The sequence below is a fragment of the Bos mutus genome, chromosome 22 (assembly GCF_027580195.1).
Source record: "Bos mutus isolate GX-2022 chromosome 22, NWIPB_WYAK_1.1, whole genome shotgun sequence".
Lineage (NCBI taxonomy): Eukaryota > Metazoa > Chordata > Mammalia > Artiodactyla > Bovidae > Bos > Bos mutus.
The window spans coordinates 66,440,942-66,467,196 of record NC_091638.1 but is presented as its reverse complement, the minus strand read 5'-3'; the positions used below and the strand labels follow the sequence as shown (position 1 = coordinate 66,467,196).

The 26,255-nt window shown below is 60.1% G+C and overlaps 3 protein-coding genes and 1 long non-coding RNA gene across 7 annotated transcripts; 2 read left to right on the top strand and 2 right to left on the bottom strand.

Annotated features, from left to right (window-relative positions):
- The first annotated feature begins 6,874 nt into the window (after positions 1–6,874).
- On the top strand, positions 6,875–15,889 carry CARNS1 (carnosine synthase 1). 3 transcript variants are annotated; one of them, XM_070360315.1, is made up of 10 exons: positions 6,875–6,930; positions 7,371–7,408; positions 8,702–8,975; positions 9,762–9,851; positions 10,113–10,600; positions 10,771–10,945; positions 11,031–11,116; positions 11,844–12,075; positions 12,183–12,463; positions 13,522–15,889. In XM_070360315.1, exons 2-10 carry the CDS (start codon positions 7,406–7,408, stop codon positions 14,746–14,748), a joined length of 2,856 nt encoding a protein of 951 aa, XP_070216416.1. In that variant the 5' UTR covers positions 6,875–6,930; positions 7,371–7,405; the 3' UTR covers positions 14,749–15,889. The 3 variants fall into 3 exon arrangements, with proteins under 3 accessions (XP_070216416.1, XP_070216417.1, XP_005903620.2); XM_070360316.1 differs by lacking the exon at positions 8,702–8,975 and having other exon boundaries at positions 6,879–6,930; XM_005903558.3 differs by lacking the exons at positions 6,875–6,930; positions 7,371–7,408 and having other exon boundaries at positions 8,636–8,975.
- Positions 8,315–11,452, bottom strand: LOC138984748 (uncharacterized). Its single transcript, XR_011462025.1, has 3 exons — positions 11,314–11,452; positions 10,757–10,881; positions 8,315–9,349 (listed from the first exon to the last, which is right to left on the bottom strand). It is a non-coding gene; the product is annotated as an uncharacterized lncRNA (long non-coding RNA).
- Positions 15,890–17,286: 1,397 nt separating the features above from the next.
- RPS6KB2 (ribosomal protein S6 kinase B2) lies at positions 17,287–23,557 on the top strand. Of its 2 annotated transcripts, none has more exons than XM_070360318.1 (15): positions 17,287–17,461; positions 17,807–17,847; positions 17,947–18,067; positions 18,483–18,551; positions 19,493–19,640; positions 20,682–20,739; positions 20,834–20,934; positions 21,012–21,102; positions 21,187–21,277; positions 21,393–21,500; positions 22,166–22,228; positions 22,365–22,442; positions 22,592–22,696; positions 22,794–22,906; positions 23,140–23,557. In XM_070360318.1, exons 1-15 carry the CDS (start codon positions 17,384–17,386, stop codon positions 23,327–23,329), a joined length of 1,455 nt encoding a protein of 484 aa, XP_070216419.1. In that variant the 5' UTR covers positions 17,287–17,383; the 3' UTR covers positions 23,330–23,557. The 2 variants fall into 2 exon arrangements, with proteins under 2 accessions (XP_070216419.1, XP_070216420.1); XM_070360319.1 differs by having other exon boundaries at positions 17,293–17,461; positions 22,589–22,696.
- A 96-nt stretch (positions 23,558–23,653) lies between these two features.
- On the bottom strand, positions 23,654–26,049 carry PTPRCAP (protein tyrosine phosphatase receptor type C associated protein). Its single transcript, XM_070360320.1, has 2 exons — positions 25,746–26,049; positions 23,654–24,497 (listed from the first exon to the last, which is right to left on the bottom strand). Exons 1-2 carry the CDS (start codon positions 25,746–25,748, stop codon positions 23,892–23,894), a joined length of 609 nt encoding a protein of 202 aa, XP_070216421.1. The 5' UTR covers positions 25,749–26,049; the 3' UTR covers positions 23,654–23,891.
- Between the last annotated feature and the right edge of the window lie 206 nt (positions 26,050–26,255).

Here is a 26,255-nt window from a genome sequence, read left to right as displayed (position 1 = left end):
GATACCATCCAACTGTCTCATCCTCTGTCGTCCCCTTCTCCTCCTGCCTTCAGTTTTTTCCCAGCGTCAGGATCTATATATACTTTCCTCCTTTTGGTATTTATTTATTTGGCTGCATCAGGTCTTACTTGCAGTGCAAGGGATCTCTAGTTGCAGCATGTGGGATCTAGTTTCCTGACCGGGGATCAAACCTGGGCCCTCAGCATTGGGAGCGCAGGGTCTTAGCCGCTGGGCCCACAGGGAAGTCTCTGTGTATATACTCTTACAGCGCTTATTATGTGACTGGCCAGGTCCCGGGTTCAGGGGCAGACCATCCCACTTTCAAGGAGCTTTTGGTCTGGAGGAGGGACTCACATGGAGGTCCAGACACAGAGCTAAAGTTTGCCTGGGCGGAAACTGAGTTTGCCAGGAGGAGAGGCAGTTGGGCCTGAGCTTTGCTGCCTATGGCAACCCACTCCAGTATTCTTGCCTGGAAAATTCCATGGACAGAGGAGCCTGGTGGGTTATAGTCCATGGGGTCACAAAGAGTCAGACATGACTGAACAACTAACTTCCTTTCTTTTGCCGCCTATGGCAGACTCAAGGCTCACCCCCCCACAGTCAGCCACCATGAACCTGGCTGACACCCCCCTCTAGCCACCCTCTGTGGGTGCTCTCTCCCTCCTGTTCCCACCCACTCCCCCAGTTTCGCTCCAGCCCTGGTTCTGAGTGTGGGGCAGCAGCTGGGCCCCTGTGAGTTAAATAAAATTTTCTGAGCCCCCCTTCCCTCCCAAGCCCCCACCAGGGTGCTCAGTTGCTTCAGTCGTGTCTAACTCTTTGGACCCTTTCTGACTTCATGGACTGTGGCCCACCAGGCTCCTCCGTCCATGGGATTCTCCAGGTAGCAATACTGGAGTGGGTTGCCATGCCCTCCTCCAGGGGGTCTTCCTGACCCAGGGATCGAACCCGCATCTTTTATGTCTCCTGCATTGGCAGGTGGGTTCTTTACCACTAGTGCCTCCTGGGAAGCACCTCCACCAGGGTACTTGGAGCTTAATAATAACGTCCTCCCCTGCAGTTCACAGACCACTTTCTCAGACCCCCCATCCACCCACACACCTGTCTCTGCAGGTGGCACTGAGAGCCTCTGTAAAGAAAGGGGGACCCGGCCAGGTTGAGTGTCCAGCCCAGGATCACAGAGAGAGGCAGGGCCGGCTAGACCGTGCCTTAGGCTTAGAGCCCGAGTCTGATGGACTCTCAGGCAGGGAAGCAGGCAGGTGGGGGCCTGCAGGGAGTTTATAGGGTCCGCCCTGAACTCCCTGCCTCCCGCCACTCAGCTCTTCTGCCGAGAGGTTAGGGGAGCAGGAATAGCAGCCTTGGTCCAGGGCTCAGAACCCATCCCGAGGCTGGAGGGGAGGCCACGAGGCATTCCCACGGATCCAGACCTTGGGGCAGGCAGTCTCCAGCAGGGCCCCTCGAGCTGGGGCTGAGTCATGGCCTTATCTACTCAGAGAAGCATTTTCTGGGCAGTCCTTCTGCAGGTCCTGTTATCAACCTGGGAAGCCTGGGCCAAGGGATCAGGCCAGAAGAGGACCACTCCCTCCTTTTGTGAACACTTTTACACATGCTGTTCCCACAGGGCTGCGCTACCCCTATGGCACCTGCGGGCCAGTTAGGAAAAGATGTCCCCTCTCCAGGTACATGCAGCCCTTCAGGACCGCAAGGAAGTGACCGCTCAGCAGAGCAACTTTGTGCAGTGAGCAACCCCCACAACTGCACGCAGCCCCAGCTCCCTACACCCCTGCCCGGAAAGGGGCTCTGAGAAGGCAGGGCACCCACCCGAGAGCAGTCACCCTGTGGGAACCAAAGCTGGGCTGGCATCTGCCTGGTCAGCCCAGGGGACAGGGACAGGAATGTGGGGGCAAGCAAAGAAGTGGAAGGGCAGACGAATCTCTCGCGGTTGGGGGGCATGGTCTCATCTTGACTGCCACCCACCCCAAACGTCCCCCCATCCCCACACTGTCCAGAGGTCAAGCTTGGACTTCCTGTAAAGTCCTGCTCGGTGTGGAGTCCTGTCCCCAGGCCACAGAAGCGGAGCCCAGAACAAAGGTCACCTCTGAAGCTGACTGAGCCCCTTTGTAGCCCTTGCCAAAAGCACCCCTGATAATTACTAAGAAGCTTCCTGACTCCTAATTTGGCAAAGATGCCCACTCCAGTAAACACCCTATGACACCCCAACCAATGCCCACCTTCCAGCAGGAATTTTCTTTGTCTTGAGGCTATAAAAATTGGCTATTAACCCACAAAAACTGTCTGCGTTCTCTGCTCTGTCAGGAGGTTGGCCCCCTGCGCTCACAGTGCCCACTTTCTCTCTGCTCATTGTTCTTAATAGACTCACTCCTTTCTGAAATGCTCCGTGTCTGGAAATTCTTTTCCAACCCGCGTTCGGACTGCCTCAACACATAGGAAAGGCTCACTCTCTCTGAGCCTCCGTTTCCTCCTACAAATAGTGGGATAACAGCAGCTCCGACCCCAGCCCCCAGAGCGCTCCGCTGGGGTCATCTTTACGGGATTACTGTCTGGTGGAGCTGGGCAGTAGCTCAGGCATGGCCTCTCCTCACCCCGCCCCTACCTGGCTCAGCTCGGCCTCGGGTGACCTCCAGGCTCTCCTGGCGTAGACAGAGCAAGACTGCCCTGCCAGCCTGCTTGCCCCCAGCCCTGCCGAGTCCCAGGGCTGCCATAGCTTGACCCTGATTTTCCTCTCTGTGTCCACAGGGTAGATGCCATCACAGCTGGTGCCCAGCCAGGGCAGTCTGGGGGTGGGCACAGAACCACGCTGCTCTGTGTGCATATGCTCTGGCAGAGGGAAGACCCCAGCCCTGCCCCTCACCAACTGTGTGACCCTCAGCAAATCACATCACCTCTCTGAGCCTTGACTGCCTCATCTATAAAAGGCAGAGAATCACAACGGCTACGGGGTAGGGTTAAGTGAGATGCGGAACATAAAGCACTCCATAGTGCCTAGGACAAGTCAAAAAACACTTGCTAACACTATTGCCTTCTGCCAGGCGCCCCATGCCCAGCCAAGCCTGGGCTAAAGGAGGCATCATAATCCCCATTTAAGGATGAGAAAACAGATGCTGCACTGCTTGTGTTAAAAACAAGACATCAGGAACTTCCCGGTGGTCCAGTGGCTAAGACTCTATGATCCCAATGCAGGGGCCCGGGTGTGATCCCTGGTCAGGGAACTAGATCCCACATGCCACAGCTAAGAACTGGTGGAGGCAAATAAAAACATGTTAAAAAACAAGACCAAGACAGCAGGCCCAAGATGGAGTCACTGACACTAAGCCCGCCATCACCCAACTGAGGCAACTCAATCACTGGCTCAGTTGGTAAAGAACCCACCTGCAATGCAGGAGACCAAGGCTCAATCCCTGAGTCAGGAAGATCCCCTGGAGAAGGAAATGGCAACCCACTCCAGTATTCTTGCCTGGGAAGTCCTGTGGACAGAGGAGCCTGGCAGGTTACACAGTCCGTGGGGTCGAAAGAGTCAAACGCAACTTAGCAACTAAACCACCACCACCAATACAGTTCCAGCTCTCCTGGAAATTCTTTCTTTTAAAGCAGTCAATCAGGAATCACCTGACCAGCACTAGTGAGGTCATCTACCCGATACACTCCTGCTGTCCCCCCAAAACAAAGTGACTTTGCAGGGAATTCCTTGGCAGTCCAGTGGTTAGGACTCTGCACTTTCACTGCTGAGGGCAAGGGCAAAAGAATAAGGAGGAGAAAGCGACCTTGCAATAACCAACCCACTTTTTTGCCTAAGTATAACTTTTGTGTCTGCCCTCTTCTGCCTATAAAAGTTTTTCATTTTGTACAGCTCCTTGGAGCTCCTTTCTGTTAGCCCATTGGATAAAGCTGACAAGATCTTTAAAATGTGCGCTGCTGAATTTTGGTTTTTAATACGTGTTAAGTGTCAACACTCATGCTCTTTGGTGATGTCCATACCCTCATCCCTCATCCCTTCTGTGGATCTCCGTGGAGCTCAGGGTACTCACGCAGCGAGAGGATGGATCTTCTAGGGTGGCCGTGCCTCATTCCAGGAGCCTGGGCCAGCCACAGAGAGGAGCAGAGTGCAGATCTGGAGCAGGGGGCCCAGGGCAGCCCTGGAAACCTGGGTGGGGGCTCCAGATAAGTCACTTCTCCCCCTACTGCTTTGGTAGTCGGGGGTGGTCCTCACAGGCTGCTCTGTCTATAGCTGTAGAAAGGGCTTGAGGCAGCCGTCTTTGCCCCCACAAATGCCATGGGGTCATCAGTCCTTCCCCTCCAGCCCGGGAGGCTCTAGGGATCCACCAGGGGGTCTCTGGAGAGAGGGTCTGCAGGGGAAGGCCTGTAACAATCGCCTCCCTGTCCTGGGCACCCAGCACAGGGAGCTGTGATCATTTCAACCCAGTCCTGGGAGGCAGAAACACGTATCACAGGAGGAGGAGATGAAAGGGGAGGTGCCGAGGTCCTGGAGCTGGATCGAGCGGGGAATTCACCTAGGGGGACACACCTGAGGAGAGGGTGTGAATCTCTGGGTGTGTTTCCTGGGGGTGAACATGTGAGTGTGAGCCACACTCTTGCGGTGTGCTTCTGTGGCTGTTTGGACGGGTGTGTCTGGGGGTAAGGATGTGTGTCTTGGGGAGATAGTGGGTATAACTGTGGGTATCCAGCGGACCTGAGTGCTGATAGGCAGGGAAGATTGTGTAGATGCCCCCTTTCCTATCCTGTGCTCAGACCCACGGGAACTCCCAGCCTGGCCCCCCCTTCCCTTCTGCCCCCGCACCAGGGCAGAGGGCGTCCCAGAGAACTGTGACTGCCCTCGTGGGGCCATCTTACCCAGTGATCACTACTCTGGAAGGTCCAGGAGAGGTGAGGAGGGACCCTGGGGATGTACAGGGACCCTTGTTCAAGAGAGCCTTTCTGGGCATGCCATCTGCTATGGGGCAGGGTGCTCCTTGGCAGACAGCTGTGGTTGGTGGTGCTTGGGGAGTTCAGGACTCCATCCAAGGGCGAGGCACCAGACTGTGAGCCCCACCAGCTCTCCTGGGCACTCCACCCCTGGGAGCAAGCCCTGGTACCAGTCTCTGCCAACTTTCCCTCCGCTCCCCTCCCTCCCCCTCTATCCTCTCTGCATCTCTCTTCCACTGTGGGTCTCTCTATTTATCCCACTCTGTCCTCTGTCTATACTGTAGCCCCTAAACCTGTGACCCTCTCGGATGCTTGCTGTCCGTTAGAACCTGGCTCTCTCTTCGACTTACTGTGGCTCTAAATGTCTCCTGTCTGTCCCCCTGTCTGTCACTCTGTCTTTCCCTGGCCTGCCAGGCACCCTACCTCTGACCAGGTCGTGCCGGGGTCCTGCCCCGGCTGATCCAGGGTATTCGAAGCGGGGACGGCGTCGGCGACCTATTTATTTAAATATTTTATCAAAGATATAAAGAGTAATAGGATGAGGATAGCTCAGTAGGAAAATTCAGTGGAGAAAAGAGGCTGAGTAGCTTGGTCTACGCGGGAGACCAATAAAACTTCAAGACAAGAAGTTTGCACCACTTACGTAGGCCGCAGGCGTCCTTCCATTCTCCCGAAGGAGAGGAGACACTGAGGCCTCCCCGGTCGGATCTTAGAAGCCCAGGCATAATTAGTAAGCATGGCGGGTTCCGCGCTCCAGATGGAGACTCAACCAGAGTGAGAGAGCGACATGGGGAGACCAGTATTTCGAGGAACTGATCCCAATTCTTTATTTTCCATGGTCTACTTTTATACACTGAGATGTTATGCAAAAGTCACGCGGGGTCAGCAGTCCTGACTTTTATCAAAGTCAGGTGCTTCATACAAATGTATACAGAGGTCTTAGGGGTGTTACATCATCTTCTGGCCAGGGGGGCCTGCTGACAATTTATGACCCTCTCCTTGTGACAACAGTCAGTCAACCAGGACACTTATTTCTCCAGGGGTGATTATTCTTAAAACAGACACCACCCAAATAAAGTTTCATTCCTATAGGGTGACGGTGTAGTGGGTTTTAGTTAAGGAAAGAATATACTTAGCCTAAGGTCTAATGTGATTAATATCAAAGGTTAATACTTATTTCTTCTATATATTCATTAATGTGTGTAAGGGCAGGGGATGTGGAGACTTAGCAACAAACATTGGCTCAACAAATGAAAAACCCTTCACCAACACAATTTCTAATCAGCCCATTATACTTATACTAATAGTTTTCTAACTTTTCTAAGGAACCTGTTTTTAGAAGGTTTAAAGTTGGGAGGCTGTGAGCAATCACATGTGGCCGGACAAGCCTGTCAGGCAGGCTAGAGAACCTTCAGAGGAGTTTGTAGGTTGAAACACTCCTATCACGCCCAGGAAGTATTATTAACTGGAGCTCTAAGTTAATTCCTTCTCCAAAAGAGGTGGTGGGGGACAGCCCCCCGTAAAGTCAGAGGTGTAGGTGAGAGCACAAAGTAGTAAAGCAGGCAGGCTCTGGTTATGGGGGTAGATGCTCAAGGATTTCCAGGGGGACTCCTGAGGCTTGATCCCACCTTTGCGTATGTCGCGCCTCCTTCCTCTTTGCCATGGGCGGAGTACCTCACTCTGACCCCCAACACACTCTGTCTTTCCCTGGCCTGCCAGGCGCCCTACCTCTGACCAGGTCGGCCGCGCCCACCCCCGCCCCCCAGGAGCCCAGGTTGGGATGGGTGGGAGGTTTTGGCGGGAGGGGTGGGGCGGGTTCCCTGGCCCGAGGCCGGCGGGGCCCGGGCCCTGCGCCCCGCGCCGCCCCCGCCCGGCACTGGGCATGCCCCGGTCGCTTCTATATAAAGCGGCGCCGCCTGGGCCGGGCGCTGTGCCTCCGCCGCTGAGTCCCGCCGGTCCGCACGGCCCCGCAGAGCCGCGACTGCGCTCCAGGTACCCCGGCTGCTGCCCGCGCCCCGGGGAGAGCCAGGGAGGGGGCTGCGGGGCAGGGGCTGCAGGGACAGGACCTTGAGCGCCCGGACCCCCGGGGGGACCCGCGATACTACCTGCACCCCGCCACCCCGCCTTTCCCAGACAGTGCGTGCACACACGGGGGACCCGGTGCGCCCCGCCGCTGGAAGGGCTGAGTGCCAGGACCCCCAGCGCTGCCGCGCGCGACTTGGGATGTGTGAGCTCTGGGTGCGCCCCCTTGGGGTCCAGGCGTCAGAAATCCCTCTGTTTCCTTGAAGTGGGGGTGGGGCAGCCTTGGCCACCTCGGAGCTCAGGCAGGAGAGGCACGGTGGCTGCCACCTCTCCACCCGCAGAGTCTTAGGGGCTGCAGGCTGGGTGGAGACCCTGGCTGCCCTGACTCCCCCTCTGTCTCTCTCCCTTAGCCTCTCCCATCAGTCTCAGCCTCTCCTCCTGTACGATGGTGAGTCTCCTCTCCTCCCTCCCCACAAAGCCTGAGACCCTAACCAGAGGGAGGGCCCAGAGGGCAGCAGCGGGCACTAAAAACCTAGCCCTGGCATGGCCTGTGCAGGCAGCTCAGACCCGAGACCAGCTGCACGCACACCCCTCAACTCCCCACCATGCGCCATGGGACAAGCAGCTGCTGAGGTGCCAGGCACTCCGTCTCTCCCCCATCAGGCCCGGGAGGCGGGCACTCTCAGTGCCCTTTGGCATTCATTTATTCAGCCATGTTCATTATTGCCGTGTGCCCTGCCCCATTCTAAGTTTGGGGACACAGCAGTAAACCCAGTGTGGGCTCTCAGGGAATGCAAGTTCTAAGAGGAGGCACCGAGGCTCAGAATTTGGCACCAGGAAACCAGGATTCGAGTCCAGGTTGGAGGCCCAGACCTCTGCCCTCCCGGCTGCCTGCAACAGGTTGTCTCCCGATGACCGAGGGGATTCTCTGGGTCATATTAGGACCCTGGGGGTGGACAGGGAGGGCACCAGGCAACCCCAAGGCCCAAGGAAACCTCATGACTTGTCCGGGGAGGCCCAGCCTTTCCCCCGGAGGACAGGCCCACCTGTGTCCCCATCTGTTCACCCTGAGCCTCTGAGCAGGAGTCAGGAGTCAGCCAGCCTCAGAGGGGCAGGGTATAAGATTTCATGCAAAGAGCGCATTTCCATGACTCAGAACATCTGAAAAGAAGGACACCAGCTTTTTCCTTACTGGTGCCTGACCCAAGACTAGCCGTATAGCAGATCCTCAGGCCTACTTGGGGAAGACGCTGGGCCGGGTTCATCTACATATTTAGGTCTCAGCAGAACTCCATGATGGTCTGTGGGTCACTGAGGCCAGAGAGAAGAAAACAGCCCAGGAGTGATCGCTTGGTCTATTCGTTCATTTATTCTTCAGTCATCAAACACTGAGCAGCACGACAGTGTGCCAGGGCTGCCCTGATAAACAAAACAGCCAAAAACCTCTGCCCCTGTGAACTAAGCTCGGCAGACCTGGGCGTGGGATGACAGGGCAGCGGTCCTGCTAGCAGCGCGTTGCCTTCTGCCCCCACCCCTTGGAGCACAGCACATACAGTTTGCAGAGCGTTCCCACCTGCATGTTCCTGCTGACAGGCCTTCACCCTCCAATCCAACTCCATCCTCTTTGGTTCCCAGGCCCGGGTCTGCCCAAGGTTAGGAGACTGGGGGGCTTAGACCCTTGGGTGACTTAATGTGGCCCTTGCCCAGCCTGCCCAAGACCCCCCACTTCTGCCCCCCTCAGCTCTCCCTGGATCCGCTGGGTCCCGAGTGGGACTGCCCCCTGGGCTCCAAGGACTTGGAGGAAGAGGAGGGCCCGTGGGGCGGGGGCTCTGGCCTGCCGCCCCCAGGCTGCTTCCCTGGCTCCTGGTGCCACGACGTGGGCCTGGACTGCAAGGGCGCCTCCGAGGGGGCGGACGCCCAGGCCTGGACTGTGCACTACTACAGCCTTCTGCAGAGCTGTCTGCAGCAAGCGGGCCTCCCGGAGACCCAGGACCGCAGCCAGGCGCCCCGTACAGGTGCCCGAGGGCTCCAGGGAGGTGGGGGGCACCGCTGAGGGGAGGGGGGCACCCTCAGCCCATCCTGCTTTCCATCTCTGTTAAAGTCAGCCCCTTCCCCCCAGGCTTGGGCTCGGTCTGAAGCCAGGGAGGTGAGGTCAGTCAAACTCCAGCAGGCAGGCGTTTCAAAGGGCAGTTGGCACCAGTCAAGTCAGAGATCAAGGCTTCCCTCCCACCCCCAGAAGATCCAGCCCTGGGATTTGCAATCCATGTTCAGTGGAGCCAGCGCTTCTGTCGAAGTGTCTCGGGAGTTGCCGTGGAGGCAGCTAGCAGTTGGGACCCAGGACTTCTCCCTTGCTTTGTCTGTTTTCTGTATCAGGCAGCCACAGAAGAGTCTGTGTGGACAGAGACTTTACAGTTAGAATAGGTGAACATCACAGACTTGGTCTCAGTGTAACAGACTGGGAAACTGGGTTCAGCGACTCCTCACCCCGCTGCACAGGGACCAAGGGTTGCACAGAAAGTGGCAGAGCTCAGGCGAGAGCCCAGGTCTCCAGGCACCCAAGCTCCGGTGTCTTGCGGACCAGCTGTGGAGAGAAGGGGGCAACCTCACAGAGCGGGGGTGGGCAGGCAGCCTCCCCTTCCCTCTCCAGCCTCCTCTGTCCCCTTTACTGTTCTCATCCGATAACTGGGAAGGACCTGGGGGGCCCAAGGGTGAGGCCAGGGCCATGGGGGCAGGGAAAGGCGGGCAGAAAGACAGCAAGGGGAGCCCCTGGTGAGCTTGGCGTCATTTTCTTCTCTCTCAAGGCTGCCCTGGGGCGGAGGTGACCTTGTGCATTCTGGGGTCCCCTAGCACCTTTCTGTCCGTGCTGCTGGAGGCTGGGGTCCAGAGCCCGGGTGAGTGCGTGCCCAAGTTCCCCCACCCCCTCCTACGGAAAGGGCAGCCCTGCCCTGGCCCGGCCACATCCCAAAATACCCGCCGACCCTGGCAACAGCCTGCATTCCACTGGACCAGCTGCCCTGCTCCGGAGGCGGGGTCGGGGGGGGGTGGGTTCTGGGAGCAGCTGCCCCCTATGACCCAGGGGCCCAGGCGGGAGGTGGAGGGCATGGGGGCATCAAGCCTTCCCTGGCCAGCAACCCTCCTCTCTCTGCCCACAGGAAACATGCTCCTTTGCCTGTCCCCCGCTTGGCTGACAAAGGTGCCAGCCCCAGGGCAGCCGGGTGAGGCAGCCCTGCTGGTCTCCAAGGCCGTGAGCTTCCACCCAGGGGGCCTGACATTCCTGGATGACTTTGTTCCCCCTCGTCGGGCCACCTACTTCCTGGCTGGCCTGGGGCTGGGGCCTGGCTGGGGTCGAGAGGCGGCTGAGCTCGCCCGCGACCTGACCTGCCCCACCGGAGCCTCAGCCGAGCTGGCCCGGCTGCTGGAGGACCGGCTGCTGACGAGGCGGCTGCTGGCTCAGCAGGGCAACGTGGCCGTGCCAGCTACCCTGGCTTTCACCTACAAGCCACCAGCACCGCTGCGGGGAGGGGATGCCAGCCCGGGACTACGGCTGGTGGAGCTGAATGGCAAAGAGGGCCAGGAGACACTGGTGAAGGAGGAAGTGGGGGCCTTTCTGCATTCCGAGGCCCTGGGTGATGCCCTGCAGGTAACCGGCTCCTGCCCCTGAGCCTGTGCAGATGCCAGAGGGAGGGGACCCCCTGGATGGTTACAGGTCATGCTGGGAAGCCGTCCCCAGCTTTGAGCCCCTATGGTATGAGTGTCCCACCCTGTAGAGGCCTGGGTAGTGAGGCGGCCGCCTTACCCTCCTTGTTGCAGGTGGCCGTGAAGCTCAGTGGCTGGCGCTGGCGGGGGCGGCAGGCCTTGCGTCTGTATCCACGAGCTGAGCAGGGCCCAGTGGTGGACACAGTGCTGGCGTTGCTGGAGAAACTGGAAGAGGAGGAGAGTGTCTTGGTGGAGGCTGTCTGCCCACCTGCCCGGCTCCCCTTCGCAGGTGAGGGCCGCCTGGGCCAGCCCAGGGTGGAGCTTGGCTCGGCTTCCCGGCTGCTCTGTGCTCAGGCCTCACCGCCTCTCCCCAGGCAGCCCTCCCCCCGGCCCTGAGCTGGCCCTGCGGATCTGTGCGGTGGTGTGTCGGACACAGGGTGACAGGCCCCTGCTGAGCAAGGTGAGCCTGGCTCAGATTCAGGTCACGGTCTTGCTGCCGCACCCCAGCTTATTTCCACTGAGCTTCTGAGGACCCCTGGACAGGGAGGACAAAATCTCGGGGGTGGGGATTTTGGTTGCCTCTGGAAGGCCTCCTGGTCTGACACCCTTCTCTCCTCTCCCGCCCATTAGGTACCCCTCCCACAACAGGAGCCCTACCTCGTGTGCCATGCTGGCTACCAGGGCCCAGGGCTGAATCCTCTTCCACCGGAGCTCTTGCCCACAGAAGAGACTGACCCAGGGTGCCCAATACACTTTAGGAGGGGTCTCCAAGCTGGGGAGTTCAGGGAGGCTTAGGGATCCACCTAGGTACACAGCTCTGGGCCAAAATGAGGAGAGATTCAGCCTTGCCCTCAGGGAGCTCTAGGGTTGGGCCCACCAGGCTGGCACAGCACCACCCCCCGCCACCATGCTAGCACAGGAGCTGAGGACCTAGAAGCAAGCATACTTGGCACCCTTAGATAACAGAGACCCCTAGCTGGGCCTGGACGCCTGGAAAGAATCCCCGCAGGGGACCAGATGAGCAGTGACAGGGGAGGGTGGTTTGTGCAGTCTAAGTCACACCAGAGGACAGGACTTGTTCAATGTCCAGGGAGGAGTGTGGCCGGGATCGTGGCATGCGGGAGGTGTGCTGGGGGCCGGGGATGGTCCTGGGAGGGACCAGCCCCCTGAGTCGCCTCCCTGCGCAGGTGGTATGCAGCGTGGGCCGTGGGGACCGGCCTCTGCGACACCAGAGCTCCTTGCCCCGGACCCTGGAGGCGGCGCTGGCCCAGTGCGGCCTGGCGGAGGCCTCGCAGGTGGCAATCGTGCGGCAGCGCGTCAAGGCGGCGGCCGAGGCCGCGCTAGCCGCCGTGCTGACCCTGGAGGCCGGCCTGAGCGCTGAGCAGCGAGGCGGACGCCAGGTCCGCACTGACTTCCTCGGTGAGTGCGGGACCTCTGGGGATGAGGACGGGCGGAGGTCGGGGGGGATCCCCCGGAGGCCCGAAGGCGGCCTGCACTGAGCCCGCGCGCCCCTCTGCCCGGCCCAGGGGTGGACTTCGCCCTGACGGTGGCCGGTCGTGCGCTGACCCCCGTGGCCCTGGAGTTGAACGGAGGCCTGTGTCTGGAAGCGTGCGGCGCGCTCGAGGGGCTGTGGGCCGCGCAGCGCCCAGGCCTGGCGGCCGAGGAGGCGGCGGCCGCGCCGCTGGTGGAGACGATGCTGCGGCGCTCGGCGCGCTGCCTCATGGAGGGAAAGCAGCTGCTGCTGCTCGGCGCCGGCGGCGTCAGCAAGAAGTTCGTGTGGGAGGCGGCGCGCGACTACGGGCTCAAGGTGGGCGGAGCTTTGAGTCCCGGTGGGCGTGGTGAAGGCGGGGCCCGGGAGGTGTTGGCCTGGGGGCGGGGCCTGTGAGGGGGCGGTCCAGCTTGGGCTTCCCAGGTGGAGCTAGTGCTTAAAGAACCCGCCTGCCAAAGCAAGAGATGTTAAGAAACCAGGGTTCCGATCCCTGGGTCGGGAAGGTCCCCATCCCTGGTTCGGGAAGGTCCGCTGGAGGAGGGCACTGTACCCACTCCACTATTCTTGCCTGGACAACCCCCATAGACAGAGGAACCTGGCAGGCTACGGTCCATAGGGTCGCGGAGAGTCGGACACGACTGAACCGATTTAGCACAGAGCCTCAGCGTAGGGGCAGGGCCTATCGCCCCGCCCAGGTTAGAAGTCTCAATTCTTTTTTTTGGCCCCTAGCTGAATTTTGTTCCCGCCGAGAGTAAAGGCCCCCTCGGGCCACCAGTCCCAAGCCCTAACCCTGTTGGTTTCCCTACAAACCCAGGCCAGACTGTGCCTGCCAGTAGGAGTCAACCAACCCTTTCTGACACCCTCACCCACCTAGATCACTCCCCCCACCCACCTCCCTCCTGCAACTATCTTTCCTCTGGCTAAATCTTATCAGGCTTCCCTGGAGGCTCAGACGGTAAAGAATCCATCTGCAATGTGGGAGGCCTGGATTCGATCCTTGGGCTGGGAAGATCCCCTGGAGGAGGGCATGGCAACCCACTCCAGTGTTCTTGCCTGGAGAATCCCAGGGGCAGAAGAGCCTGGCAGGCTACAGTCCATGGGGTCGCAGAGTCAGACACGACTGAGCGACTAAGCACTCAGCAAATCTTACTCAGCTCCCAGTTTAAGCACTGGCTCCTCTAGGTTGCCTTCCCTCCCCTCTGGGCTGCATTAGGTGTCTCACCTCTGCACTTTTCACTCAATCAACACGCGTTGAGCGCCTAGCGCTAGTGAACCCTTCTCCCCCAAGGGCTAGGACTGTATTCCAGGCGCCATCCCACTGCCCAGTGCCCCACACAAGCTGATCTCGGCTTGTCGCCATCCTGTGCTTTCTGCAGCTACACCTGGTGGAGTCAGACCCCAACCACTTTGCGTCCCAGCTGGTGCAGACCTTCATCCACTTCGACGTCACAGAGCACCGGCGGGATGAGGAGAACGCCCGGGTGCTGGCGGAGCTGGTGCGGGCACGCGGCCTGCAGCTCGATGGCTGCTTTTCCTACTGGGATGACTGCCTGGTGCTCACAGCTTTGCTCTGCCAGGAGTTGGGCCTGCCTTGCAACCCGCCGGCCGCCATGCGCCTGGCCAAGCAGAAGAGCCGCACCCAGCTGCACCTGTTGTGCCGCCGTGGCCCACCCTGGCCTGCGCCCTCCCTCTATGCTGTGCCCTGCTGTCCACTGGAGAGTGAGGCCGATGTGGACAGGGCTGTCCACCAGGTGCCCCTACCAGGCGTCATGAAGCTGGAGTTCGGGGCCGGCGCGGTGGGTGTGCGGCTGGTGAAGAATGCCTCGCAGTGCCGTGAGCACTTTTCCCGGATCGCCCGAGACTTGCAGGGCGAGGCTGACCACCCGGGCATTGGGCTGGGCTGGGGCAATGCTATGCTGCTGATGGAGTTCATCGAGGGCACGGAACATGATGTGGATCTGGTGTTGTTCGGCGGGCGGCTGCTGGCTGCCTTCGTCTCTGACAATGGCCCCACGCGGCTGCCTGGCTTCACTGAGACCGCAGCCTGCATGCCCACTGGGCTGGCCCCGGAGCAGGAGGCGCAGCTGGTGCAGGCCGCCTTCCGCTGTTGCCTGGGCTGCGGGCTGCTGGATGGGGTCTTCAACGTGGAGCTCAAGCTGACCGGGGCTGGGCCGCGGCTCATTGAGATCAACCCCCGCATGGGCGGCTTCTACCTGCGAGACTGGATCCTGGAGCTTTATGGTGTGGACCTGCTGCTGGCTGCAGCTATGGTGGCCTGTGGCCTGCGACCTGCCCTGCCAGCCCACCCCCGTGCCCGGGGCCACCTGGTGGGTGTCATGTGCCTGGTGTCCCAGCACCTGCAGGCACTGAGTTCCACCGCCAGCCCCGAGACCCTGCAGGCTCTTCACGACCAGGGCCTGCTGCGCCTCAATCTGCTGGAGGAGGCCCTGGTCCCTGGTGAATACGAGGAGCCCTACTGCAGTGTGGCCTGTGCTGGGTCCAGCCCAGCCGAGGCCCGTCACCGCCTGCTGGGCCTCTGCCAGGGCCTGGGCATTGACGGGCCCCACTACCCCGTTGCCTACTTCTTGTCCCACTTCAAATAGCGCTGGGGCCAGAGGGCAGGGGGAAAGTGCTGGAGGGGGCGCTGTGGTACCCTCTGCTCCCTGGAGCTCTCCCTGCTTCTCTTCCCACAGCCCCGCCCCACCCTGGGCTGGTCCACTCCAAGGCCCCAGGTCTTTCCAGAGCCCAGGGCTCTTTCGACACCAAGGCCTCCTGGACTTGAGGGCAACAAAAGAAAGTATCTGGTGAGCCGCTGCAGGGCCTTCTTGCCCTCTCGAAGGCCTCCGTCCAGCCCCACAGCTGCCCAGGACTCTAGCCATGGAGAAGCAGCACCTGTACACACAGACACACACACCCCCTGCCCCCAGGTTAGTGGGAGTAGGCCCGAACCCAGCCCATCCTTCCCCCCACCCCCCAGGTCTGTTTCTCTTCCTGCTGCCTATAGAAGAGAGCCTTGAACAAATCCCAAGAAAACCTGAGACTAAACCCCTCATCCTCCTACTCTCACTCCCTCATTTAACAAATTCCAGATAGTTCTAGAGCCTGCTGACAACTTTCGGCAGTGCCCCGTCTGCCTCATTTGGCCTGAGCAGTAGAAGCAGGTGGCCTGGGGTCAGCAGTAACCATCTCCCCTCCAGGCAGACACTATTGCTCCATTCACAGATAAGGAAACAGGCTCAGAGAGGAGCAGCCACTGCTTCAGTGTCTTGCCACTGTGATTGAAAGGTTGAGGACAAGATGCACATCCAGATTTCCACTTTTACTGAGCCCTACCCACCCACTCCCATGGACCCATGGACCAGGGAGCCTGGTAGGCTACAGTCCATGGGGTCGCAAAGAGTTGGACAGGACTGAGCGACTTCACTTCACTTCACTTCACCCGCCCACTCAGCTTCTGGGCCCCACCCACCTCCTTACCCTCATTCACATGTGGTCCTGACACCTCCTTACCTTCATTCACATGTGGTCCTGAGACAGGTGAACACCCCTCCATGCACTCTGCACCTTATCCACCTAGCTCTGGTGCTTTGGCCTCAGGCACACTTAACTTGCATTGGCAGAGGAGACGACACTCCTGTCCTCATTCAGGGGAGGCTGCTCTAAGGACTCTTTCTCCGTGCAGCACAGGAGCTGTGGACAGCTCCACAGGCATCCCTCTCCGAATAAAGGCTTATGGACTAGTGACATGTGCAGAGTCTGGGCCAGGTTCTTGCCACTTGGACAACACTTCTCAAGCGTAGGTAGACAGGGGATGTGGGAGGGGGAAGGAGAGGTAGTTAAGGGCTACCTGTTGCATCTAAAAAGTGAAAGTGCTAGTCGCTCAGTAGCCTGCCAGGCTCCTCTGTCCATGGAATTCTCCAGGCAAGACTACTGGAGTGGGTTGCCATTTCCTTCTCCAGGGGATCTTCCCAACCCAGAGGATTGAACCTGGGTCTCCTGCTTTGCAGACAGATTCTTTACTGTCTGAGCCACCAGGGAAGGATAAACTACTACACTGTCAGACCTCTGGGTTCACCATTGGCAAGGGGCGTGCCAAGGGCACCCACACCAGGACCCAAACCTGAGGGTTTCCTGAAGATGGAATTACAGCAAGGGCCAACCCCAACCAGATAACCCTTCTCCAGGCTGGAGACTCTGAATTCTGTCCATTTGAGTTCATATATAGCCCCCACGGTCCAACTGGAATGCACATCCAGACAGCTTCCAAACTGTTGGAAATCATCCAAGGTCTGGTCTGGCCCAACTCACACCCCCAAAGCCCCATCCAGCATCTGTGCCCACTTCTAAACTGACAGGCCTTGTTTGGCATGTTCGTTATTGTAGTGTTGCCAAATACAAGTTCTTGTGCCTGACGCACAGCCCAAGCCTGTATTTATGGGTGGGTTGATGAGACTTGAAGGAATGAATCCTTTTGGGGAGGAACCTGTGGCTCAGTAAAGAATCTGCCTGCAGTGTGGGAGACTCAGGTTCAATCCCTGGATCGGGAAGATCACCTGGAGGAGGGCATGCAACCCACTTCAGTATCCTTGCCTGGAGAATTCCATGCACAGAGGGACCTGGTGGGCTACAGTCCCGTTGGCTTGCAAAGAGCTGGACAGAACTGAGCGACTAACACTTTCACTGGCAACAAAACCCAGCAGTGAGTTGAATACGGAGCAGTAAATGCTCTGACTTTCAAGTCTTCCAGCTGAGAGGCACATTAGGGAAGCCGTGTTGCAGCCGCCGGCTCCCTTTCAGCGTCGAACTGAGATACTGTACCTGCCTCTCGCCGCCACCCAGACAACCCGGCAGCGCAGGGCTCCAACGGGGCTGGGAATTGTGTTTACTCTCAAACCTGCATTCACTTTCGACTATGTCCCATCCATGCTCAAACTCGCCCCAGAACCAAAACAGTCGCCTTCCAGGAGGCTCTTGTCCGGTGCCGCCCCCGGGGAGCTGCGTTGGGAAGACTGAGCGGCCGGCCGAAGCCTGGGTCCGGCTGGATTCGGCACCTAAGCACTCTGGAACTACCATTCCCAAGATGCCTTACTCCCGCCGCCGACTCGAGGGCGGGGGAATCTCTTGTGTCATAGGTGCGCGAGGCTGTCGCGGAGTGATGACGTAAGGCCCCGGGCTCCCGGCCTGTCAGTCAGAGCGCAGCGGGGTACTCGCCGGTGGGCCCGCTGGGCCGGCGCAGCCATGGCGGCGGTGTTTGACCTGGACCTGGAGACAGAGGAAGGCAGCGAAGGCGAGGGCGAGCCAGAGCTCAGCCCCGCGGTGAGTGGTCCGCCCGGGCGCCGCTTGATCCCGGCTCGATCCCGTCGTCCAGGCGATGGGATCGCCCGGGCACCCCCTGGCAGAGAGGGCTCGGGTCCCGCAGACGCTGGTTTGTCTCAGATCCCAGCCACTGTTAAGATCTGACCCTCTCCACACCGCGATCTATCCTGCACGCTCCCAGCCCTTCCCCTGCGTCTCCCTATTCTGCCCTCGCCTCTCCTCCCCAGTCCTGGTCCATCGCCTACCAGCTCCCATTCCTGACCCTCTCTTCTGGGCTAAGCAGTCCAGCTTTGGGGAGAGGGAGCCTGGCACCTCCCTTGGCTCTTACCCCTCGGTTTCTCACAGGACGCGTGTCCCCTCGCGGAGTTGAGGGCGGCTGGCCTGGAGTGAGTGAGGGTCGTGTTGGGGGAGGAGGGAATGGGCTGGGGAAGGGGACCTGAGGAGCGCAGGAGCGCATTGCCCCCATTAACCTCCTGTGTCCGCAGGCCTGTGGGACACTATGAGGAGGTGGAGCTGACTGAGAGCAGTGTGAACCCGGGCCCCGAGCGCATCGGTCCCCACTGCTTTGAGCTGCTGCGTGTGCTGGGCAAGGGGAACTATGGCAAGGTACTGGCTCTCCTCCTTCCTGACTGGCCTCATAGCCTCAGTTTTGCTGCATCAAAGCATCTCAGAACTAATTAGACTTGTAGGGACTACCCTGGCAGTCCAATGATTAAGACTCTGCACTTCCAGTACAGGGGTGCAGGTTCGATCCCTGGCCAGGGAACTAAGATCCCACCTGTGGAGCTGCCAAAAAATTTAAAAAATAAAATGAAATTAGACTTGTAAATCAGCGGAGCCTCTGATTGAACTCAGAGGGAAGGAAGAAAGAGCAAATCCTCTCAGAATTAGACTTGAACTCTTTACTACCCCACCCCTGGGTGGGCCTAGGCTTCTTGGTCCCAGTACCAGAGCTTCAGGGTGGAGCTTTTTGAAGATAGGGATGGAATGGGAGGTTGATCCTGTCTCCCCTGCCCTACAGGTGTTCCAGGTGCGAAAGGTACAGGGCAGCAATCTGGGCAAAATATATGCCATGAAAGTCCTGAGGAAGGTGAGTCATTCATTTTTCCAACAGCTCATCACTGAGTGACTGCCATTCCCAGTGCACTATGCCGGGCTTTTTGGGGACAGGAGTGAATGTGCGAGAGAAGATGGTCACTGTCTTGAACATTTGCTTGTTTATCATCAGTTTCGATTATGTTGTTTTGCTGTACTTCTCAACTGTGGACCCTGTTGCCTCCCAGGGATCATTTAGCAGTGTCTGTGTACATTTTTGAGTCATGACTAGAGGGGGGCTGCTACTGGTACCCAGCGGGTTGAGGCCAGGGATTCTGCTAAAGACCCTGCAGTGCAAAGATAGCCCCCCACCACAAAGAATCGTCTGCCCCAAACACCATGAGAGCGGAGGTTGAGGAACACCATGTTGTTGTTCAGTCGATAAGTCGTGTCTGTATGGGTTCTGCTTCTGTGAAGAACTGACTCATTGGAAAAGACCCTGATGCTGGGAAAGATTGAAAGCAGGAGGAGAAGGGGACAACAGAGGATAAGATGGTTGGGTGGCATCACCGACTCGATGGACATGAGTTTGAGCAAGCTCCAGGAGTAGGTGATGGACAGGGAAGCCTGGCATGCTGCAGTCCATGGGGTTGCAAAGAGTCGGACACGACTGAGCAACTGAACTGAACTGAAGTCATGTCTGACTCTTTGTGACCCCATGGACTGCAGCACACCAAGCTCCTCTGTCTTCCACTATCTCCCGGAGTCTGCTCAAACTCTTTTGAGCATCAGGTCTTTTCCAGTGAGTTGGCTCTTCACATCAGATAGCCATGCTACTGGGATAATAAGCCCATCCCTGGAAAGGATGGTCACTGATAGCAGTAGACTGCGGAGAAATATAGCGGAGTGATAGAGGCTGGCCAGGAAGGGTCATGACTGCAGGGGGGCTGAGGGAGTCCTGGGCACATACCTTCTAACCCATCGCTGCCTCTGCAGGCCAAAATTGTGCGCAACGCCAAGGACACGGCACACACGCGGGCCGAGCGGAACATTCTGGAGTCGGTGAAGCACCCCTTCATTGTGGAACTGGCCTATGCCTTCCAGACTGGCGGCAAACTGTACCTCATCCTCGAGTGCCTCAGCGGTACGAACGGGGACGCAGCCGGGGGGCAGGCAAGGCCAGGGAACCAGCGCAGGGAGCTCTGGTGGGGGAGCTGGGAGAGGTGTAGGGAGCAGAACGGCGGGGGCCCCACCTCATCCATCCCTCCATCCATCCGTTCATGCGTGCATACATTCATTCATTCAGCAAACGTCTGTCCAGCGCCTCTTGTGTTCCTCCCCTGTGTGGGGGTGGATGGGAATGGTGGGAGTTGGTAGAGACGTCCAGAGGGTTGTTCTGTCCGTTTCCACTGCGACTCCGTCACATCCCGGTCCTCTGTCCTGCGTTCCCTGCATCCAGTTAGACCCCAGTCCAGGTGGCTTATTCTCTCCGTCCTCTCTGCCCTCGGGGGGAGGGGAGGAGTCCCAGCACTTTCTTCACTAGCCTCGAAGGCTCCAGCTCACTCCCTTCCTAGTGTCTCCTCCATGAACTCCCAGGGTCAGCACGGGATTGTCCCCGCCCTCCTGCTCAGAGCTCCATGCCTCCCCGTACCTGCCTGGATGGTCTCCTTGGGCCCGGTGTCTCCTGCTCACCAGGACGTGATCTGGGCCTGTTCTTCCTGCTGACCCCAGCTGTACCCACGAACCCCGGGGGCTTCATCCCCTGCATGCCATCTCTGCATGCCCTTAAGTCTCACCGCTGCCATGGACTTTCTCTGTCCGCTCATGTGGGGGTGGATTGTGTCCGCCTGTCCCCTCTGTGCAGGTTTTGGGGTTAGGCTCTCGGAGCTGTAGCCTCGGGCTGGCGTATCCGAGCGTCCATGTGCATCCGTCTCCCCATTAGACTGAGCATCCTGAGGGCCGTGGCTGGGTCTCTTCATCTCTGTCCCCAGCTTCACCCCACACAGGGCCGGGCACCGAGTAGGCGTCGGTAGATGTTTGCTGAATTGAATTGAATCCCCACGGCAGCTCTGGGAGGCAGGTAGGGCGGGAATTCTGAGCCCCACTCTCCCCGAGAACAAACCGAGACTCGGCGAGCAGAGGAGCTTGGTCCCGGCACGCAGCTGCTAACGTGTTTGTGTCACAGGTGGTGAGCTTTTCACGCACCTGGAGCGAGAAGGCATCTTCCTAGAAGACACGGCCTGGTGGGTGTTACCTCTTGCCTCCCTCCTGAGTGGGTCCAGGGCCTGGGCCTGGCTCCAGCCCCACCCTGGCCTTCACTCTGTCCTGTCCCTGCAGTTTCTACCTGTCGGAGATCACACTGGCCCTGGGCCATCTCCACTCCCAAGGCATCATCTACCGGGACCTCAAACCTGAAAACATCATGCTCAGCAGCCAGGGTGCGCCCATGTGGGGAGGGCTGAGCCCAGTGGAGGGCAGGGGGGCTGGGCCCTGACCCTCTAGCATTCTCCCTCAGGCCACATCAAACTGACGGACTTTGGCCTCTGCAAGGAGTCGATCCACGAGGGCGCCGTGACCCACACCTTCTGCGGCACCATCGAGTACATGTAAGTGGCAGCCGGCTGGGCCCAGGGACGGACAGCACAGTCAGGCAGGGCTTGGTCTGACTGGCGGTTCCACCTGGCCCCCAGGGCCCCTGAGATTCTGGTGCGCAGTGGCCACAACCGGGCGGTGGACTGGTGGAGCTTGGGGGCCCTGATGTACGACATGCTCACTGGATCGGCAAGTCCAGCCTCCTCGGGAGGGCGGGTGTCAGGGCGGGAGGAGGGGCCCCTTCCGGGGCAGGGGTGGCCCGTGGGCGGCCTGCAAGGCGCCTCTCACCCTCTGCCTTCTCCAGCCGCCCTTCACTGCAGAGAACCGGAAGAAAACCATGGACAAGATCATCAGAGGGAAGCTGGAGCTGCCCCCCTACCTCACCCCGGATGCCCGGGATCTTGTCAAAAAGGTGGGTTCCCTCTTGCACTCGGTCCTGCCCCGTCTTCTCTCCCAGGCCCTGCATGTGTGCCTGAACCCCCCTGGGTCGGGGTTGCTGGACCCCCCACCCCGCTGACACACACACCAAACACTGTATGTTTGGGGAGAGAGCACTTGCTATGGGGTCCGAGACGTCAGCTGTGATGCAGACCAGCTGCCGACCCTGGACAAGTCTCTGCGCCTGCGTGCTAAGTCGCTTTGGTCGTGTCCAACTCTTTGCGACCCCATAGACTGTAGCCTGCCAGGCTCCTCTGTCCGTGGGATTCTCCAGGCAAGAACACTGGAGTGGGTTGCCATGCCCGAGTCCTAATCAGTGAGACTCGCTGCTCTCCTCAAAAAGGCGATCCTTGGGGATCGAGGTTGGGAGGGCAGGCACCCCATCCAGATTGCAAGTTGCACCCCCATGAATTTCCCCTTGGGGCAATGCCAGCAACCAGAGACCTTTGCAAAGGCTTCGTGGAGAAGGGGGTACCTTTGGACCAAACCTTGGAAATCCTGAGGGTGTCAGCAGGGGGAGACCACACTCCAGAGCTCCCACCACAACCTACAACCCCCGTGTCACTGTTCCCCACCCCCTTTCTGAACGCTCGGTCTGTAACTCTGCCTGAGACCTGACCCTCTGCCCTTGTCCTGCAGTTCCTGAAGCGGAATCCTAACCAGCGGATTGGAGGGGGCCCCGGGGATGCTGCTGATGTGCAGGTGAAACCATCGTGAGGGGGCAGGCTGAGCTCCCAGGGTGCCTGGATGCTCAGTGGGCGGGGCCTCAGGGCAGAGGGTGTTTTTAAGGGAGCCAGGGTTTGACATGTTGGCATGTTGCTGGGCACTCTATTCACAGAGGCACCCCTTCTTCCGGCACGTTAATTGGGATGACCTCCTGGTCCGCCGTGTGGACCCCCCTTTCCGGCCTTCCCTGGTGAGTGGAGGCCTCGCTGGCCAAGGGGCAGGTGGGGGGGTGGGTGCGGGGCTGGTGGGACTGGTTGTGGAGTGGGTGGGGGGCGGGTGGGGGCCCCGGGGGCCCCTTCCTGGACGCCTCTGATCCTCCCTCCCGGGCGCCCACAGCAGTCGGAGGAGGACGTGAGCCAGTTTGACTCCCACTTCACGAAGCAGACGCCGGTGGACAGTCCAGACGACACGACGCTCAGTGAGAGTGCCAACCAGGCCTTCCTGGTGAGGTCGTGGGCCTGAGGGGTGGGGGCTGGGGCCGGGGCCGGGGCCGTGGCCAAGGAGCCGCTGACCCCGAGTGTCGCTCGGTCTCTGCCCCCAGGGCTTCACGTACGTGGCGCCCTCCGTCCTGGATAGCATCAAGGAGGCCTTCTCCTTCCAGCCCAAGCTGCGCTCGCCCAGGCGCCTCAACAGCAGCCCCCGGACCCCTGTCAGGTACCGTGGGGGCGCGGCCGGCTCCAGCTGTGGCTCTGCCGCCAACCCTGGGGCTGCCCTGGCCGTCTCGTGACCAGCCTCAGCCTCCGCTTCTCCATCTACTGTGGGGACTCCTGTGGGTGGGCACGTGACCACAGGGCCTGAGCCCCAGGCATGGGGACGGGGAAGGGGGAGAGTCACCCCTCCTGGCCCGGGCCAAGAAGATGCTGATTTGGCTTCGATTTCCCCTGCAGCCCCCTGAAGTTCTCGCCCTTCGAGGGGTTCCGGCCCAGCCCTGGCCCACAGGAGCTCGTGGAGCCCCCACTACCTCCTCTGCTGCCACCGCCGCCACCACCACCGCCCTCGAGCACTGCCCCTCTCCCCATCCGACCCCCCTCGGGGACCAAGAAGTCCAAGAGGGGCCGCGGGCGCCCTGGGCGCTAAGAGTATGGGTGGGGATACGGGCGGCAGGACCCTAGGCCAGTTCCAGAGACCTGGAGCCGTGCCTAGGGGTGCAGGAGTGACAGGTGTGAGTCAGTCTCTATTGGGGTGGCCATACCCCGGAATCATGACCACCAAGGGCTGTAGGCTATGGCTGCCAGTTGAGGGGGCACCCACCTGGCCTCCTGCAGTTGAGCCATGCCCTTGGAGAATTAAAAGGATTGAATCATGGCACTGACCTGGCTCTTCCTTGGCTTCCAGGGCAGAGGTGGTGCCCGGACGAATCCCAGCTCAGGGATGGGAAGGGTCATGACAGGACCACAAATCCACGGAGCTGGACGGATTTTATTTCCGTTGACTGTTCAGAGCACCTGGGGACGGATGGCCTTGCTGGAGGGGCTGGGGATACGCAGACTTGGGGACAGAACTACTGGGGGGGCTGGGGCGGGTGTGACAGTCCAAGGCTCTCCAAGCAGGGGTGACCTGAGTCCAGGGCAGCTATGTGCAGCTGCGGCAGCTCAGAAGCAGAGGGACGGTGGCTGGGGTGCGGCCGCAGGGCCCGTGCCTACAGCGCGGTGACGTGGAGGCCCTGGCCGCTGGCTGCCCGGGAGCTGTCATCCCAGGCCGCGCTCCCAGCGAAGGCGTGCAGGTCACTCAGCAGGGCCTCGGCGCTGCCCCCTGAGCCCGCAGGCCCCTGGCAGCTGAGGCCCAGGCCGCCCTCCGTGTCATCGTTGTGCACTGCCCCGGCCGGCTCGGTGGCCTGCGGCGGGCTGGGCCCCTCTCCCCGCCGCTCCTCTTCCTGGGATCTGCGCTCCTCTTGGCCACTGAGCAGATCATAGTCGTCTTCCACGTCCTGCTCGTCCTCTTGCTGCTCTGGGTCCTCATCTGGTGAACCCAGCTCGGCCCGGAGCCAGCGGCCTGGTGGGCTGGCCCAGAGCAGGCGGCGAGTGCGGCCCCAGAGCGCAGCTCCCAGGCGGGCCGGGTGGTAGTAGCCCCCCGAGTCCCGGCTAAGGCGGCGCCAGGCCAGCGCCAGGCCAGCAACCAGCAGCAGGAGCAGAAGCAGCAGCAGGACAACAGTGACTGAGGAGCTGGAGCCACTGTCACTGCTGTTGGAGCCCAGGGCCCCGGGCAGGGCCAGCAGTGTCCAGAGCCCTAGGGCACGGGGCAGATCCTGCGGGGAGAAGGGCAGAGGGTCACTGCGTGGGTCGGTCGTCTCTTGGGCAAGTTTGGGACAATCAGCAGAAAAGCCCAAGTGCTTACTCACTCACGAAGGCCTGTCCTGGGTCTGTGATAGCCAGCCAGCCATGCCCCCCTCCCTCCCACTGCACCACAGAAGCCTGCTCCTGCCTGGGGCCTGTGCCCTGGCTGCGCCTTCTGTCTGGAATGCTCCATCCCCAAGTGCCACCCCCACCCCCCCACCCCCTGCCCCCCGGCTCCCTTCTCGCCCTGGCTCTGGGCGCCTTCAGTGAGGCCTCACCTAGGTGGATGCCTACCTTGACATTCACTCCTGCGGCCAGCCCTGTTCACCCACCCCTCCCCAAAACGGGGATCGCTCTGCTTGTGTGCCATGCTTATCGTTTTATCTTCCCACCAGAAAAACAAGGATCTTTTTGGCTTAAGCACCTGAACAACTCCTAGCCCAGAGTAGGGGCTCAAGAAATATTGGCTGAGTGTGTTAAGACTCTGCCCCCGCCCCAGGAGGCAGGGCGATGGAAGGGAAGGAAGGCAAGGCTGGCTCTTCCTGAGGCTCAGGAGGGAGGCACCCAACCCCAAGGCGACTCTTTCCTTCTATTTGGCCAAGTCCCAGGACGGGGGTCACTGAGACCCCTCTTCCTCCCAGCTGTGGGACCGCCCCAGCTGCAGCGTTTCCGTTAGACTGCGTCCCAGGGGGCCTCAGGCTTTCAGGGCCAGGGGCTGGGGAGGCGAGTGCAGCTGCCGGAGGAAGCCTGCGGTCGGAACAAGGCAGGTGGGGGGTGTGAGGGGGGAGGGGTGCCGAGGTGCTGCAGGCCTTTCCCTACCCGGGCTGCCTGCCTGGCTCCGGGGACACAAGTCTGCCTGCCTGGCTCCAGGGACGCAAGCAAGTCGAGAAGGCACGCGTGTTCCAGGCTCCAGAGCAGAGCAGGTGAGAGTCCCTCTAGGGGGTCTTGGGGAGGGGCCGAGGACACAGAGTGGGGCGCTGAGGACCACCCCCTGAATCCCAGGGAGGCCCAGGTCTAAGGTGAGGTGAGAGAAAGGCCCAGTCTCTGCCCCCTGTTTGTCCCACCCGGGTCTCCCACCTCTGCCGACGACCAACCCTACCTGACTGCTTAGTGTCCCCAGGCCTGTGAGGGGTCCTTCCCTAGCTCCCAGGGGGCCCAGACATTCCAGCCCTGACCTCCTGCAGCCCCTACCCCCAGGACCCAGTCGGCTCCATGCTCACCATCAGTGCCTCGCCTCTCAGCGCTGGGTTCCCACCTCCAGCTCTGGCTGTGTCGAGTGCAAAATGAGAGCTCCCGCTCTCGACAGCAGCTGCTGTTCATCGGCACTTCCGCTTCCTGCCCAGAACACCCTGCCCAGCCCTCCCACCAGAGGACCTCAGGACCACCCTGACCCACAGCAGATCCTCAGCGGCCTCTCACCTGGCCAGGCTGGGGCCATGGGGCCTGTGGCCTGGCCTCCGAGAGGAGGAGGAACTGGGCACCCGGCTCAAAGCAGGGCAGGCCCTGGAGGCATCCACAGGGCTTCTGCCTCTGATCTCCTACCTGACAGAAGTCAGGGAAGACTAGGGGGCATGCTTAGGGCCCCCTCTCTCGCATCTGTGAGCCTTGGCGGTGTCCCGTGTCCCCAGGTGCCCAGACTTCCTTTCCCAGCCCTACCCTTGCAGCAGAAGGGCCAGCCTGGCTTTTTAGAAAGAGCATTTTATTTGGAATGAAAATATAGAGCCCAATCC